Source organism: Panthera onca, chromosome F1, assembly GCF_046562875.1.
Source record: "Panthera onca isolate mPanOnc1 chromosome F1, mPanOnc1 haplotype 2, whole genome shotgun sequence".
Taxonomy (NCBI): Eukaryota; Metazoa; Chordata; class Mammalia; order Carnivora; family Felidae; genus Panthera; species Panthera onca.
Genome location: NC_138355.1, coordinates 47,626,037 through 47,641,094, shown reverse-complemented (window position 1 = coordinate 47,641,094; position 15,058 = coordinate 47,626,037). Strand labels below are relative to the sequence as shown.

The window sequence follows — 15,058 nt, the reverse complement described above, 5'->3', positions numbered from 1 at the left end:
AACATACTCAGCCCTGTGTCAGAATCTGGGAGTATTACTCCTAGTTTTTCCAGGTGGAATTTTTTTGGGACAGGGAGTGCTTTAAATAGTTTTCTTACATTCAGGCAGTCATTAATCAGTTCTGGCTGAATATGAATACTTGAAGGAATAATATGAATGTCTCTGGATTTCTCTCTGTGTGCAGCTGCCTCTTCTCCAGTAGCTGTCCTGCGAAATTAGCCACCTTGCTATCTCCAGCTCCAGTCTATCTGGCTCGACATGAGTTCCTCAACACCAGATATTCTCTCAATGAAACAAACTGGAGCCTCACCTTATTATGGGGCTCACCTCTTTTGATTTCAACTCAGAGATCCCTGTTTTTTATGGCCTGATGTCCATTATCTTGAAAGCTATTTTTCACAGATTTTGTCCGTTTTTTTGGTTGTGTTTGGTTGTTCAGATGGTAGGCAAATCCAGTCCCTATGTTCTATCTTGATCAGAAATGGAAATCAAGAACTAGATTTCAAATTCAATTAACTTAAATTTAAATTTAAATAGCAATAAGTTGTTCATAACTGCCATTATGGATGTTGGCTCAGAAGCCATAGCTACCAACTGCCCATCCAAATCCAATAACAAAACTGGTTACGTAGTAATTAGTTTCAGTAGACATCAAAAGTTCAAAGCATCGTCCCTTTAAAATATGTCTTTAGGACTACATAAGGGGCCTTAAGATATTGTAGATTTCACAGTATAGACTGACCTTAGTTAGTATCTGTCACTTTTAATACTACAATGTAATCAGGAAAGACCCAGGTTGTTTTTTTTTTTTTAATATAACTTATTGTCAAGTTAGCTAACATACAGTGTATACAGTGTGCTCTGGCTTCAGGAGTAGATTCCCATGATTCATTGCTTACATACAACATCCAGTAGTCATCCCAACAAGTGCCCTCCTCAATGCCCATCACCCATTTTCCCCTCTCCCCTGCCCCCTCATCAACCCTCTGTTTGATCTCTCTATTTAAGAGTTTCTTATGATTTGCCTCCCTCTCTGTTTGAAACTCTTTTTTCCCTTTCCCTTCCCTCATGGTCTTCTGTTAAGTTTGTCAAGTTCCACATATGAGTGAAAACATTTGATATCTGTCTTTCTCTGATTGTCTTATTTCACTTAGCATAATATCCTCCAATTCCATCCACATTGTTGCAAATGGCAGGGTTTCATTCTTTTTCATTGCCAAGTAGTATTCCATTGTACATATAAACTACATCTTCTTTATCCATTCATCAGTTGATGGACATTTGGGTTCTTTTCATAATTTTGCTATCATTAATAGTGCTGCTGTAAACATTGGGGAACGTGTGCCCCTATGAATTAGCACTCCTTTGATAAATTCCTAGTAGTACAATTGCTGGGCCATAGGGTAATTCTATTTTTAATTTTTTGAGGGACCTCCACACTATTTTCCAGAGGGGTTACACCAATTTGCATTCCCACCAATAGTGCAAGAGGGTTCCCGTTTCTCCACATCTTTCTTTGGAAAAGTGTCTGTTCATGTCGTCTGCCCATTTCTTCACTGGATTATTTGTTTTTTGGTGTTGAGTTTGGTAAGTTCTTTATAGATTTGGATACTAACCATTTATCCAATATACCATTTGCAAATATCTTCTCCCATTCCATTGGTTGCCTTTTAGTTTTGTTGATTGTTTCCTTTGCAATGCAGAAGCTTTTTATCTTGATGAGGTCCCAATAATTCATTTTTGTTTTTGTTTCCCTTGCCTTTGGAGACATGTTGAGTAAGAAATTGCTGCAGTTGAGGTCAAAGAGGTTATTGCCTGTTTTCTTCTCTAGGATTTTGATGAGTTTATTTTTGTGTGTGGTATAAGAAAGTGGTCCAGTTTCATTCTTCTGCATGTTGCTATCCAGTTCTCCCAGCATCATTTGCTGAAGAGATAGGCTTTTTTTCCATTGGATACTTTTTTCTGCTTTGTCAAAGATTAGTTGGCCATACATTTGTTGCCCCAATTCTGGGTTCCCTATTCTATTCCATTGGTTTGTGTGTCCATTTTTGTGCCAATACCATACTGTCTTGATGATTACAGCTTTATAGTAAAGGCTAAAGTCCAGGATTGTGATGCCTCCAGCTCTGGTTTTCTTTTTCAAAATTACTTTGGCTATTCAAAGAAAGACCCAGTTTTTTTGCCTGTTTGTTTTCTGGTTTTTGTTTTATTTGAGAGAGAGAGAGAGAGTGCACAAGTGGAGGAGAGGGGCAGAAGGAGAGAGAGAGAATATTAAGATCTCTTAAGATTCCAAGAGAGAATCTCTGCTCTCAGTATGGAGCCCAACATGGGACTCAAGCCCATGACCTGGGGATCATGACCTGAGCCAAAATCAAGAGTCAGGCGTTCAACCAACTGAGCCACCCAGGTGCCCCAGAAAAGACAGAGTTGTTTTTTTTTTAATTTTTTAATGTTTACTTACTTTTGAGGGAGAGAGACACAGAGACAGAGACTGAGCAATAGCATGAGCAGGGGAGAGGCAGCGAGAGAGGGAGACACAGAATCCGAAGCAGGTTCCAAGCTCTGAGCTATCAGCACAGAGTCCAACACGGGGCTTGAACTCACAAACCATGAGTTCATGAACTGAGCCGAAATCGGATGTTTAACCAACTGAGCCACCCAGGAGCCCCAAAGCCCCAGGTTTTTTTGTTTTTGTTTTTGTTTTTGTTTGTTTTTTTTTTTAATTTATTTGAGTTTAGTTGACACACAGTGCTACATTAGTTTCAGGTATACAGCAGAGTGATTCAGCTTCTTTACATGTTATTCTGTGCTCACCCCAAGTGTAGCTACCATCTGTCACCACACAGTGCTATTCCAATATCATGAAGCATATCCCGTATGCTGGGACTTTGATTCACACAACTTATTCATTGCATAACTGGAAGCCTGTATCTGCCACTCCTCTTCACCGTTATGCTCATCTCTTCATTCCCCTGGCAACCATCAGTGTGTTCTCTGGTTTTTTTTAGGTGGAAAGACACAGGTTTTTGATTGCAACATACAATTTGGTTGGACCTCCCTAAGAAAAAGTCCACAAACTGAGAACAAAAATTAGGTTTAAAAGAAAATATTTATTTAAAATTATAATTAAAAAAAGAAAATTAAAATTAGAAATGAAGTATTACAAGTTATAAAGTTAAATTGACAAAATACCACAGAAATCATAAAAGCCAGAAAGTTAACATAGCATGTATATGAATTGTTTTATACAACCCTATGATACCTTTAATTTTTACATTTTTGACTGAATATTCTTTAGAGGTAATAACTCCACAAGACACAATTTTCTAATATTTTCAATATAAAGTAGACAATTCATTCTTTCCTTTAGCATGTTTGATTTAAATTTGTTACTTATTATTAAAATATTAACAAAGTTCTTTCAGGTTCACAACTCGTGATTTGTAATGTTCTATAATTTTTTAGGATTGCTGTCAAATTTTGGAAAACCTCTGTCAAGTTTCCTTAATATAATGAACAACAAGATTTCAGGGCATTAAAAGAGTTCTTGTGCTGTAATTAATATTAAATACTACTTGAATTGAGGTATTGTAAATTAGTTTGCTCTCAGTGTCCTCATTGTAAAGACATGAGTGTCATGGTATCTCTATTAATGTCAATATATCATGAGTGACAGAAGCAAACTTCCATTCTCATTAGGCGTCAATGAGAATTGAATTATCTATTTAAAATTACACATCTGATGATTGTCTCCATGCTTTTAGAAATGTTTCTCCTTCATTACTCATATACTTCTGGTGACAGGCATTATGCCATATACCCATATGTGCTGTGTCTTCTACCCTGCATCTCTGCATTTTGGTGCCAGTCGATTTGGCACGGGGGTGTTAGGAGTATCCCTGGAAGCCATTCTTACACTTCAGTGGACATCAGTGAGCAAATTATATACAGTTGTGATTGTGGAATATACCTCACTGACAGCGAACTAAATGTATTCTTTCCTTGACTTCCTGGTTGAGTCCTTCAAATGCCTGTGATTCTTTAATGTCAACTAACCTGAGTTAGTATGAGGAAGTATGATGAAGGGGCAATCAGAATAGAAACAGATAATAGTTTATTTCTTGCAGTTAAGGTAGCTTCTTAATTTTTACCACCACAACAAAAAAATAACCACAAAAAATCAAATCATTTGGAGGGCACCTGGGTGGCTCAGTCGGTTGAGTCCAACTTCGGCTCAGGTCATGATCTCACAGTTCGTGGGTTCTAGCCCTGCATCAGGCTCTGAGCTGACTGCTTGCTCAGAGCCTGGACCCTGCTTCAGATTTTGTGTTTCCTTCTCTCTCTGACCCTCCCCCGCTCACGCTTTGTCTCACTCTATTTCTCAAAAATAAATAAATGTAAATTTTAAAAAATTAAAAAAAAAAAATCACTTGGTTCCCTCGCATATCTTTGATGGGATGTGTTCAAATTAAAAGGCTTGAAGCTTAACCCCGTTGGCCTCAAAGGAAATCAAGTTCTGACTGTATCCTTCAGTTTTCCCCCTTGTTCTTATCATTGAGCTTCCGTATAATTGTTGCATGATGAATTCCTTCAGTAATCTGCTTCATTCTAAGTCCTTATCCCTCCATCCATTCTAACGCAACTGCCAAAGCAACATTTCTTAAATACCGCATATCTTACATTCCTTTTCCTTGATTAGACATTAAAGATTACATATTGCCGGAATAATTTATTATTTTTTGTCTGAAATTCAAAACTTTTTTCAAAGTTCTTCTTACTTCTTCCACAACTTCCTTGTGCAAAAGCATTTCTCCAGTGTTAGCCTTCTCATTAATTCTAGAACACTCTTTTCTCTCCTGTACCTTAGAATCTTTGTTCAGCTGTACTTCTCCCTTAAACTACAATTTAATAACCAAATATTCCTCAGAACTTCCCAAATTAAACCTTTTGGGAAAGTAATTTCTCCTTCCTCTAAACTCCTGTGGTATGTATTGATCACAACAGTCATTTTTTACTAAGCATAGACGTTATTTACTTCTAATTTGAAAAGTATGAGATTTTACTCTAAGACAAATTTATAAACCTCTTAGTATTATTAGTTACCTATTTGTTGTCTGTGCTTGCTAATGGTAATCAAATACTCTATAACAACTTTACATTACTAAATAATAACATGTTGGCACTTGTGTTCTTCTAAATCTCTTTTAAATAAACATTTGGTTTTTAATGTATTTTAAAGTTTTGGTTTTAAAGCATTGATGAAGAATACAAAGGAAATAACACTCAACTAAAGCCTTATCTATCGGTTTTGGAAATCACAAAGAAGAGAAAAAACAGTGAAAGTAATATTTCTGAAACATATTGTTGAAATTAATTCAAGGGCATTATTTTCACTTGAATAATGGAATAGCATCTTACATTCAGCAATTGCAAGTAAAATAAAAATTATATAGTAAAATCACCCCCCAAAATACTTTAAATTCCTCATAAATATGTGTGTGTACATTAAAAATCTTTATAGTAATATGAATGTATGATTATAAAATACATAGGTAACTGTACCATACACTAGAATACATTTGTAAATATTTTACAATATTTTTAATTATATAAAGGAGTTACTGACAGTTGAATTTAGGTAATCTTAGTAAGCATTTGCTTAGGGTGCAAATCATTTGAGAGACAGATCTGCATAAGTTAAAAGTAAGATTCAGGAACTCATCTCTGGATTTGATATCTGGTTCTCTCAATGTCTTGTGACTTTGATGAAGTTGCTTTAATGTTCTGCAGCTTGGTTCATTCATCTCTACATTGGAGATAGTAATAGTCTCCAATTTAATTGTGTTGTTGTAAGCACAGTGTTGACTAAATGTGCTTAGATTTATGTTTGGTATAGTGTTGGCACTCAATAGTTTTAATCATGATAACATTCGAGACCACTCCCTACAGGTTAAATTAGTATTGCTATTAGACTAGAAATACTGTTAGAAATCTGAATAAGGAAAGATATTTGGATTCATACTCAGACAGGTAAAACTAAAGAAAAATAAAGAGGTAGTTTAAATCTACGCTGTTAATTTTTGTGCCACCAGTTAAGTGAAATTCAACTTCTGAATAATAGCTGAAAATTTACATTTGCTTGATTTTTCACATATGCTATTTTGTTTCTTATTTACTCAAAATAAAAGATAAGTCTGGTTCTGTGTATCAATTTTTTAAAAATATTTATTTTTGAAGGAGAGAAAGACAGAGTGTGAGCGGGGGAGGGTCAGAAAAGAGAGAGAGAGAGAGAGAGAGAGAGAGAGAATCCAAAACAGGCTGCAGGGTCTCAGCTGTCAGCACAGAGCCTGATGCAGGGCTTGACTCACGAGCTGTGAGATCATAACCTGAGCCGAAGTCAGATACCTAACTGACTGAGCCACCCAGGCACTCTGTGTATCAAATTTTCTGAATACACAAACAAAAAGAAAAGAAATAAAACAGAAAATCATACTGGAAGCACACTTAAAAGTAAGGAAAGACATTTCATGGTAAATAATCAATGCAAGAGAAGGATATCACAATACTAAATACGTATGTAAGCATCATCATAGCTTTAAAATATATTTTAAAAGATTGACATAATTAAACAGAAAAATAGACAAATCCACATTCATAATGGAAGATTTAATACGTCCTTCCAATATTTAGAATAAACAGATCAAAACATAGTAAAAAATATAAAAGATTGGAACAATGGAATCATAAATTTGACCTAGATAGAATATTAGACTAGATAGGTAGAATATTGACCAGATAATGGGCCATAAAGAAAATCTTATCAAGGAGTGCCTGGGTAGCTCAGTCCATTAAGCATCGGACTCAGAATACCTGCTCAGGTCATGACCTCACAGTCATGGGATCAAGCTCTTCATGGGGCTCCACTAAGTGTGGAGTTGGCTTGGGATTCTCTCTCCCCCTCTATGTCTGCTCTTCCCCTACTGGTGCTCTCTCTCTCTCAAAATAAATAAACATTTTAAAAAAAAAGAAAATCACATCAAATTTTTAAATTACTTTTGTAAATTTTTCATTTAAATACCTGTTAGTTAACATGCAGTGTAATATTAGTTTCAAGTGTAGAATATAGTGACTCAAAACTTACATACAACACCCAGTGCTTATCACAAGTGCACTCCTTAATCCCATTCACCTATTCAACCCATCGCCCCCACCTACCTCCTTTCTGGTAACCATCAATTATTTCTTTATAGTTAAGAATCTGTTTCTTGTTTTCCTTTCTTCCTCTTTTTTCCCCCTTTGTTTGCTTGTTTTGTTTCTTAAATTCCAAGTATGAGTGAAATTATATGGTAATTGTCTTTCTCTGGCTGACTTACTTCACTTAGCAATTATACTCTCTAGCTCCATCCATGTTGTTGCAAATGGCAAGATTTCATTCTTTTTTATGGCTAGGAAATATTCCATTCTATATGTATATGCACCACCTCTACTTTATCCATTTATCAGTCAATGGACATTTGGGCTGTTTCCGTAATTTGGCTATTGTTGCTGCTATCAACATTGGGGTGCATGTAGCCTTTTGAATTAGTATTTTTGTACCCATTGGGTAAATACCTAGCAGTTAAATTGATAGATTGTAGAATAATTCTATTTTTAACTTTTTGAGAAAACTCCATACTATTTTCCAGAGTGGCTGGACTGGTTTGCATTCCCAGCAGCAGTACAAGAGGGTTTCCCTTTCTCCACATCCTCACCAACACCTGTTGTTTTCTGTGTTGTTAATTTTATCCATTCTGACAGGTGTGAGGTGATATGTCGTTGTAGTTTTGATTTGTATTTCCCTGATGGTGAGAGATGTTGAGCATCTTTTCATGAGTCTGTTAGCCATCTGGGTGTGTTTCTGGAAAAATGTCTATTCATGTCTTCTGCCGTTTTTTTTATTTAATTTTTTCATGTTTATTTATTTTTGAGAGAGAGACAAAGTGCAAGCAGGGAAGGGGCAGAGAAAGCAGGAGACAAAGAATCCGAAGCAGGCTCCAAGCTCTGAACTGTCCTCACAGAGCCCTATGCAGGGCTCGAACTCACGAACTGTGAGATCCTGACCTGAGCTGAAGTCAGACTCTTACCTGACTGAGCCACCCAGGTGCCCCTCTTCTGTCCGTTTCTTAACTAGATTATTTATTGTTTGGGTGTTGAGCTTTATAAGTTCTTTCTATATTTTGGATATTTATCTTGTGAAATCTTAAAAGATTAGAATTATTGATACATATTTATACATGTATCAATATTTATACATGATACATATTTATACATGTATCAAATATGGATAAATCTTTAGAAGAAACAAAATTAAACAAAAAATCAATTTAAAAGATAAATAGAAAATCTCAAGTTACCAGAAATCAACACTTTAGAAGAAATTCTTTTAAAAAATTACAGCAGGACGTCTAGCTTTTGTGGTGTGGAAAGCTTGGTGAACTCACTAAGCTGAGTGAGGACATAGGACAGACTCACATTTCCTGTTGCCTGATTTAGGACAAAAGTCCGAGTGAAGCAGTGTAATAGCAAAGGGATGATATTTTCAGTAAATAGTGCCAGACTAGTTGGATAGCCATATTTTAAAAATGTATCCATTGCTCTTTAGTGTACCATACACAGAAGTCAAATGCTGTCTTAAATGAGAAAGAGAAAACAATGCTTTTAGAGGAAAGCATCGTTGTATCCTAGGAGTAGGCAAGGAATTCTTAAATAGGACACAAAATGCACTAATCCAAATAGAAAAAACTTTTGATATTTTATTCTATTTTCATATTAAGAAAATTTCTTTTTTTTAAAAATTTATTTATTTAGAGAGAGAGGAAGTGTGCAAGCAAAACCACATGGCGGCATAGGATGGAAAGGCAGAGAGAAAGGGGGAGAGAGAGCTTTCCAAGCATACTCTACACTGTCAGCACAGAGCCCAACATGGGGCTTGAATCAGGAACTGTGACATCACTACCTGAGCCAAACCAGGAGTTGGATGCTTAACTGACTGAGCCACCCAGGCACCCCAAGAAAATGTATTTTCTTTTTAAGCTCCAAACATTTTCTTTTGTCCATTGCAGTTATGATATCTGGTGACATTAACAAGGACTGTCTCTGCTGTGGCTAGAGCCATAGATATGCAAGGCGACTAGTGACCCAGAATTCTTTTCTGCTTACACGTGTCAGTGCATTCAGCCTAAATTTGTGGTTTGAACCCTCTGAAAACGTGTCCAGCTTCCAAAGCTGGCTACCAACTTCCAAAGCAGGCTTGAAGAATACGTTTGAAAAAATTACACCCAAGCATAACTATGAAAACCAAACATCTAACTGTTCAATTTAAAATGAAGAAATTCTGCTCAGTAAAAAACATGTAACACTGAGCAAATAGACAGCCCATCGATGGAGAAAATATTTATAGTACATATGTCCAAGAATGTACAAAGAGTATAGAAAGAATTCCCACAATGAGGTAAGTAAAAGACAGATAACTCAGCAGCAAAGACTTGAATAGACAATTCACCCAAGAGGATATCTAAATGACCAGTTGCTACATGCGAGTTCTCCACTTCATTTGTCATCGGGAAAAGGCATATTAAAGCCACAAAGAAGTACTGCTCTGTGTTCACCAGAATGGCTAGAATCGCACAGATTGGAGACATCAAGTGTGTTGAGGATTTGGAGCAATGTATACACTGCTGATGGCACACCAGTTAGCAGAATCCTTTTGGAAAACTCTCTGATGTTACCTGGTACACGTAAACGTATTCACGCGTCGTGTCCTACCATTTCACTCCTCGGTATGTACTCATCAGGAATGACGACCTGTCTTTACCAAAACCTCATAACAGGCTCATAGCGGCACTACTTCTGTTAGCTGCAAACGAGAATCCACCCAGATGCCCAGTGGCAGGCACACAAATAAAATGAGATATGTTCAAAGAATTGAACATTACACGCCCTAAGAATTAATGATCCGCAATTAAACCCAACAGCGTGGTTGAATGACACACGGTTTTTCACGAAAGGCTCTGAATACTAAAGACTCAGGATCTGATCTCTCAGCTGCTGCAGAGTACCAGACAGGCAAATGGACTCCATGTTCCCAGAGATCCGGAGAGGGGTCACCCTGTGTGTGGTGAGAGGAGGGCGAGAGGGACTGACTGAAGGGACAACCGGGGCTTCCCTGAGACCTAGTGCTGCGCGGTTTCCTGAGCTCGGTGCTGCTGCAGAGGCGTCTTCACCTTCTGGAGATTCAGCAGACCCTTTGCTTCCCTTCTCTTCATGCTTATCGTATTTCAACATAGAGTTTTAACAATCCAGCATTCCAGTTTCTTGAGTTTTGAATTGTTAAACTCATTTGTGTCCAATGAGAGTAATCCTGTTGTTTCACACACGTATGTGACACGTCCTTAAAAGAATAAGTGCATGGTTTGCGGAAAAGCAGGTCCCAAATATCAACCAGCACTGCACTCTTGGCAAAGTTCACTCACGTTGTCTGGGTCTTGTTTGTGAAAGCGTTGCCTAACGTCAAACTCTGTAAATGATTTCGTTTTTAATGTTTATTTATATTTGAGAGAGAGAGAGAGCATGCGCAGGGGAGGACACAGAGAGACAGAGACAGAATCTGAAACAGGCTCCAGCCTCTGAGCTGTCAGCACAAAGCCTGACTCATGGCTCGAACCCACAAGCTGTGAGATGATGACCTAAGCTGAAGTCAGAGGCTTAACCAACTGAGCCACCAGGTGCCCCCGTAAATGATTTTTAAAGGAGCTTTTATTATTTTCTTTTGAGGTTTACACATGATAGACCTGAATGGGTTTGAATAATTAGAGAGTTAATGAAATCCAAAGTTTATCACCGGTTACACATTCTTGCACATTCCAAGAACCTGAGCACATTCCAGCAGAGAACATGCCTGGGTTTATAAAAACAAACCAAAGCAGGTCACAGCATTAACATTCAGTGGGAATACAGTGAAAATCTGATTCCAACACTGGCATTGCTGGGGCTTGTAACCGATTTTTTCTTTTACTTTGCAAAAGTTTCTGATGGGCGGAGCATCTAGTAATCCCTTTCATTCCCAAACTGTGTCTCACTTCCTGCTCTAATCACAACTTTTAGCAGAAGAGCAGCTGACATAGTGTGAGCAGTGTCGGCTATTAAATGTGCCCCTAACCGATCCTCAAAATGAGATTTCCAGCACAGATTGTTTGGCTTATGTGGTGGACTGTTTGTGTTGCAGAAGGTAAGAGTGAAAAAAGAAAGCCTTTTCTATATTATAAAACATTTTCTGTTATGCTTTTCACAGTGGTATTAGGAATTTGGTCTAGATTGTGATTTAATTACTGTTCTGTACCTTAATGTGTGAGTGGCTTTTGACATTGTTAAGTTTCAAAAAATAGAAGCAGCTTATTTAGATGATGTGATTATTCATCATAATTTTATTTAATGTAAAAATTCAAAACATGTTTTAATGTTTTGAAAGCTGTAATATAAGCATTTCCCTTGTAATTATCATAAAACATAATTTTATGCTTGGAATTTTTACCCAAATGCTTTCTGTGAAAGTATTAAGAAGCATATGAACATATATAGAACCAGAACAGAAATTAGACAATAGAAACCTTCAAATCATCTAATGACTAGATTTATCTCAGATATAGATGTTAACTCTTTCTAAAGAAGAATCCCTTTAGCATTTACAACTGTTATTGTCACGGCCTTAAAAGTCTTATAGACAAGCAAGCATTACTTGTACCTTTGGCATGACTATATCATATAAATTTGAAAAAAATGAATATGCAATGTTTGTACATCCAAATATTCTCATGGGTGTTTGCCTGTGGTTGTATTTGAGGTATATTCTAGAAGACCAGTCTTAAGAATAGTGAATATGAATGTAGAAGTTTTTATTTTCTGGCATTAGTAAGGCGATTTCTAGACATATAATTAAATTTAATTCGAACACTACTTCTCAATAGATTAAAAAGTTTCTTTGGATGGAATTTGGTTTCTAGTTCATGATAGCAAACTATGTGATACTATTTGATTTACTTTTTTTGAATGACATTTTTAAAACAAATGAGTTACCTATCATTCACAAATTTCCAAAACATTTCACTAAGTCAACAAGTTTTTTTGAATGCTTGCTTCCTGTCAGCCTCTAAGCATTGAAATATACCAACAAATAACACTAAAGCTCTGTCATTGATGGTCTTTCAATCTAGAAAATGAAGGCAGGTATCTCTCTTTAATTATATTCCTCAGTTATTTTTTTAAGATTTATTCAAATATGCTTAATTTTTTTTTTTTCTGAGACACGGAGCATTTTTAGTTTCACATCCTGATATGCTATTGCTTGATTTTTAGTTCAGAAACCTTATATCCAGCCACCTTTTAAACTAGCTATACAATCGTATTTACTGCATATGTAAATATTGCAGTGTGTATTCAAATGTAAAATATTATTGTATTGGCAAAGAGTTCCAGAACACTCTTAATGCTACAAACCATTACAAACATCTTTTTCTGTACACAAGTGTTTTTGTCTTTTCTTTAGCAGGAGTATGTTCAGTGTCTCAATATTTACATATTGTTTGCCTAGGCTTTATGTAGACATCATTTGTCATGTAAGGAAGATTTGTTTTCTTTCCAGCTCATGTTTAAAACTCAAGGATTGATGCCAAGTTTAATTAAACTGTTTAAGTGATTACAAAGTGGAATTTGAAATTTTAAAATCGGGTGTTATAAAGCATGTATTAAAAATTAAGTAATAGTGATTTAAGCTCCTTACTTACATAATCAATTCCAGCTGACTCATTTCACCTGTATTTTCTATTTCATCAAAATGTGTTTAAATGTGGCATCCATTTCTGCTGGTGAATTGGGCATTAGCACTCTACATACTATGGTGAGACTGACTCACCATTTCTGGCTACTTCCTAACAGAGGAAGTATAACATTACTATTTAAAGCAATCCTTAGGTTAGCCTCATGATTTTCACAAAAGCACACATGATGCACAAGTGAGTAGGAAAAAAATTACATGAATTTTCAGCAGATATAGAACTGTGATTTATTCCTTCTTTGCCAAAAAGTTCTAAAACTGGTTTGAAATGCCACTTCCATCAGTCTACCATACCTAGCAAATTTCACTCAGCAAGATAGCCTTGCTCATTAAAAATATCTATATATCCTTCAGTAGTTGCCTCTGGCTTTATTTCCCATGTAGAAATAAATATGAAATAGTAAATTGAGATATTGAGAAATACTAAATTGAATACTGAATAGTAAATTGAGGAATTGAGAAACAGTTTGGAACACCAGCACAATCTGCTTTACTCAACCAGACTTAATGTTTTAGCATTTCATAAATTGCCTCTGTCCTGTTCAGAGTGAACATTCCTCAAAAAATCCTCTTCACTCTAAAGAGGAATGATAGCCCATAGGAAGAATTTATTGGCTCAAGTTTCATGGAGACCAGTTAGTACCTTTTCGATGCAATAGGCTCTCTGCTTTGCCATTGCCAGGTGTGTAGAAACATTAGTTGTTTCCTTGTAAAACATCTCAGTTGAACGAATCACCACAGGCTGCTAAGAACTGGTCATATTTACAGGACAAAGTTTAGAATAACAGTCCCTCAATCTTACCACATAGTTTCTGTTTTCTGGGATATATTATGACCAAGCTTTTCAAGTAGACCATTTAGACTTCGGGTCTCAAAAGTGTATAATCTTTGAAAGTAACCCCAGCCCAGAAATTCTTGGCTGAGAAATGTGAAAAAATTAAAACCTACTGAAACATGTCCAAGTACACACTGGCTATTCTTTTTGGAGAGATATAGGTGTTATCTATTTCTGGAGGCTTAAAGGGCAAAAAATGTTCTTTCAGGACTTAAAATATATTACAGATCAAAGCTAGAGAGATTCTCTTCTATCGGAAAGTAAAGCAAAATAATTTTTATATATTGTTTCAAATGCAAGATGGTTTCAAGTTTGAGTTAACTCTAAGTGGGAAGAATAATTGATATTGTAAATCATAAGAATTACTTATAAATTAATTAAAAGTACTATTTTATAAAGTATGTGTGAATGTTATACATAGTTATCTAATCCAGAACTTGAGGTGATGGTTTTTAATCCTAAATTCTATGTTTCAGTTCCAAAGTTATAAATAAGACTTCTTCTTCTCCCTTCACAAAAAACCCAAGTTTTCAGAAATAGTTGTGTGGTGTTTACCTATGTGATGTAATTTAAGGTTGTGCAATAGCCCAACTGCCTTCAATATCCTCTTTTCTTTGAAAATGTTGTAGGGGCACCTAGGTGGCTCAGTCAGTTAAGCATCTGACTCTTGGTTTTGGCTCAGGTCATGTTCTCACAGTTTGTGGGGTTGATCCCCATGTCAGGCTCTGCACTGATAGCTGGAGCCTATTTGGGATTTCTCTCTCTCTCTCTCTCTCTCTCTCACTCTCTGCCCCTCCAGTACTCACACTCTATCTCTAAAAATAAATTTTGAAACATTAAAAAATATAAATTGTATTTAAAAAAAAAATGTTTTACACATATAAATTCAACAAATCTGAAATTTGTGTAGAATGAAAAATACTCTGAATACTTTAGAACAGTTAAATATAGTATTATTTACTGAATATATGGTGAATTATTATAAGCTGAAAAGTTCTGTATTACAATTTTAGTGAGGAAAGTTAGAAATGGATGATGAGGGTGAAGAACAGGACTAAGAAACTCTGGAAGGTGAGGTGCCCCTGGGAAGTGGAGATCTGATGGGTGAAGCGTGACAGTGAGCACGATGAGAAGGGTCAGAGCAGATGCCCCGGGAGTGTCACGAGAGGGAGAGGTGTGCCATAGCAAGCCTTGTTTATTTTTAATGTAGACATATTTGGAGAATCCATATGCTACTCTTCTGCCTGCATATAATGTTAAACTAGAACTGAATTATTAAGTATTGCTGAAATTGTTCTTAACTGAAAGTAAGTCCCCCAATGACACATAAATTAGTAGGTTCTTCATCTTTGGCC

At 36.2% G+C, this 15,058-nt stretch overlaps 1 protein-coding gene across 1 annotated transcript in view; it reads left to right on the top strand.

Annotated features, from left to right (window-relative positions):
• The first annotated feature begins 10,990 nt into the window (after positions 1-10,990).
• Positions 10,991-15,058, top strand: part of LOC132685821 (complement receptor type 1) — a 150,599-nt gene continuing 146,531 nt past the window's right edge. The window contains 1 exon segment of the mRNA XM_081791836.1: positions 10,991-11,266. Coding sequence (XP_081647962.1) covers positions 11,209-11,266 — 58 coding nt within the window. The 5' untranslated portion in view covers positions 10,991-11,208.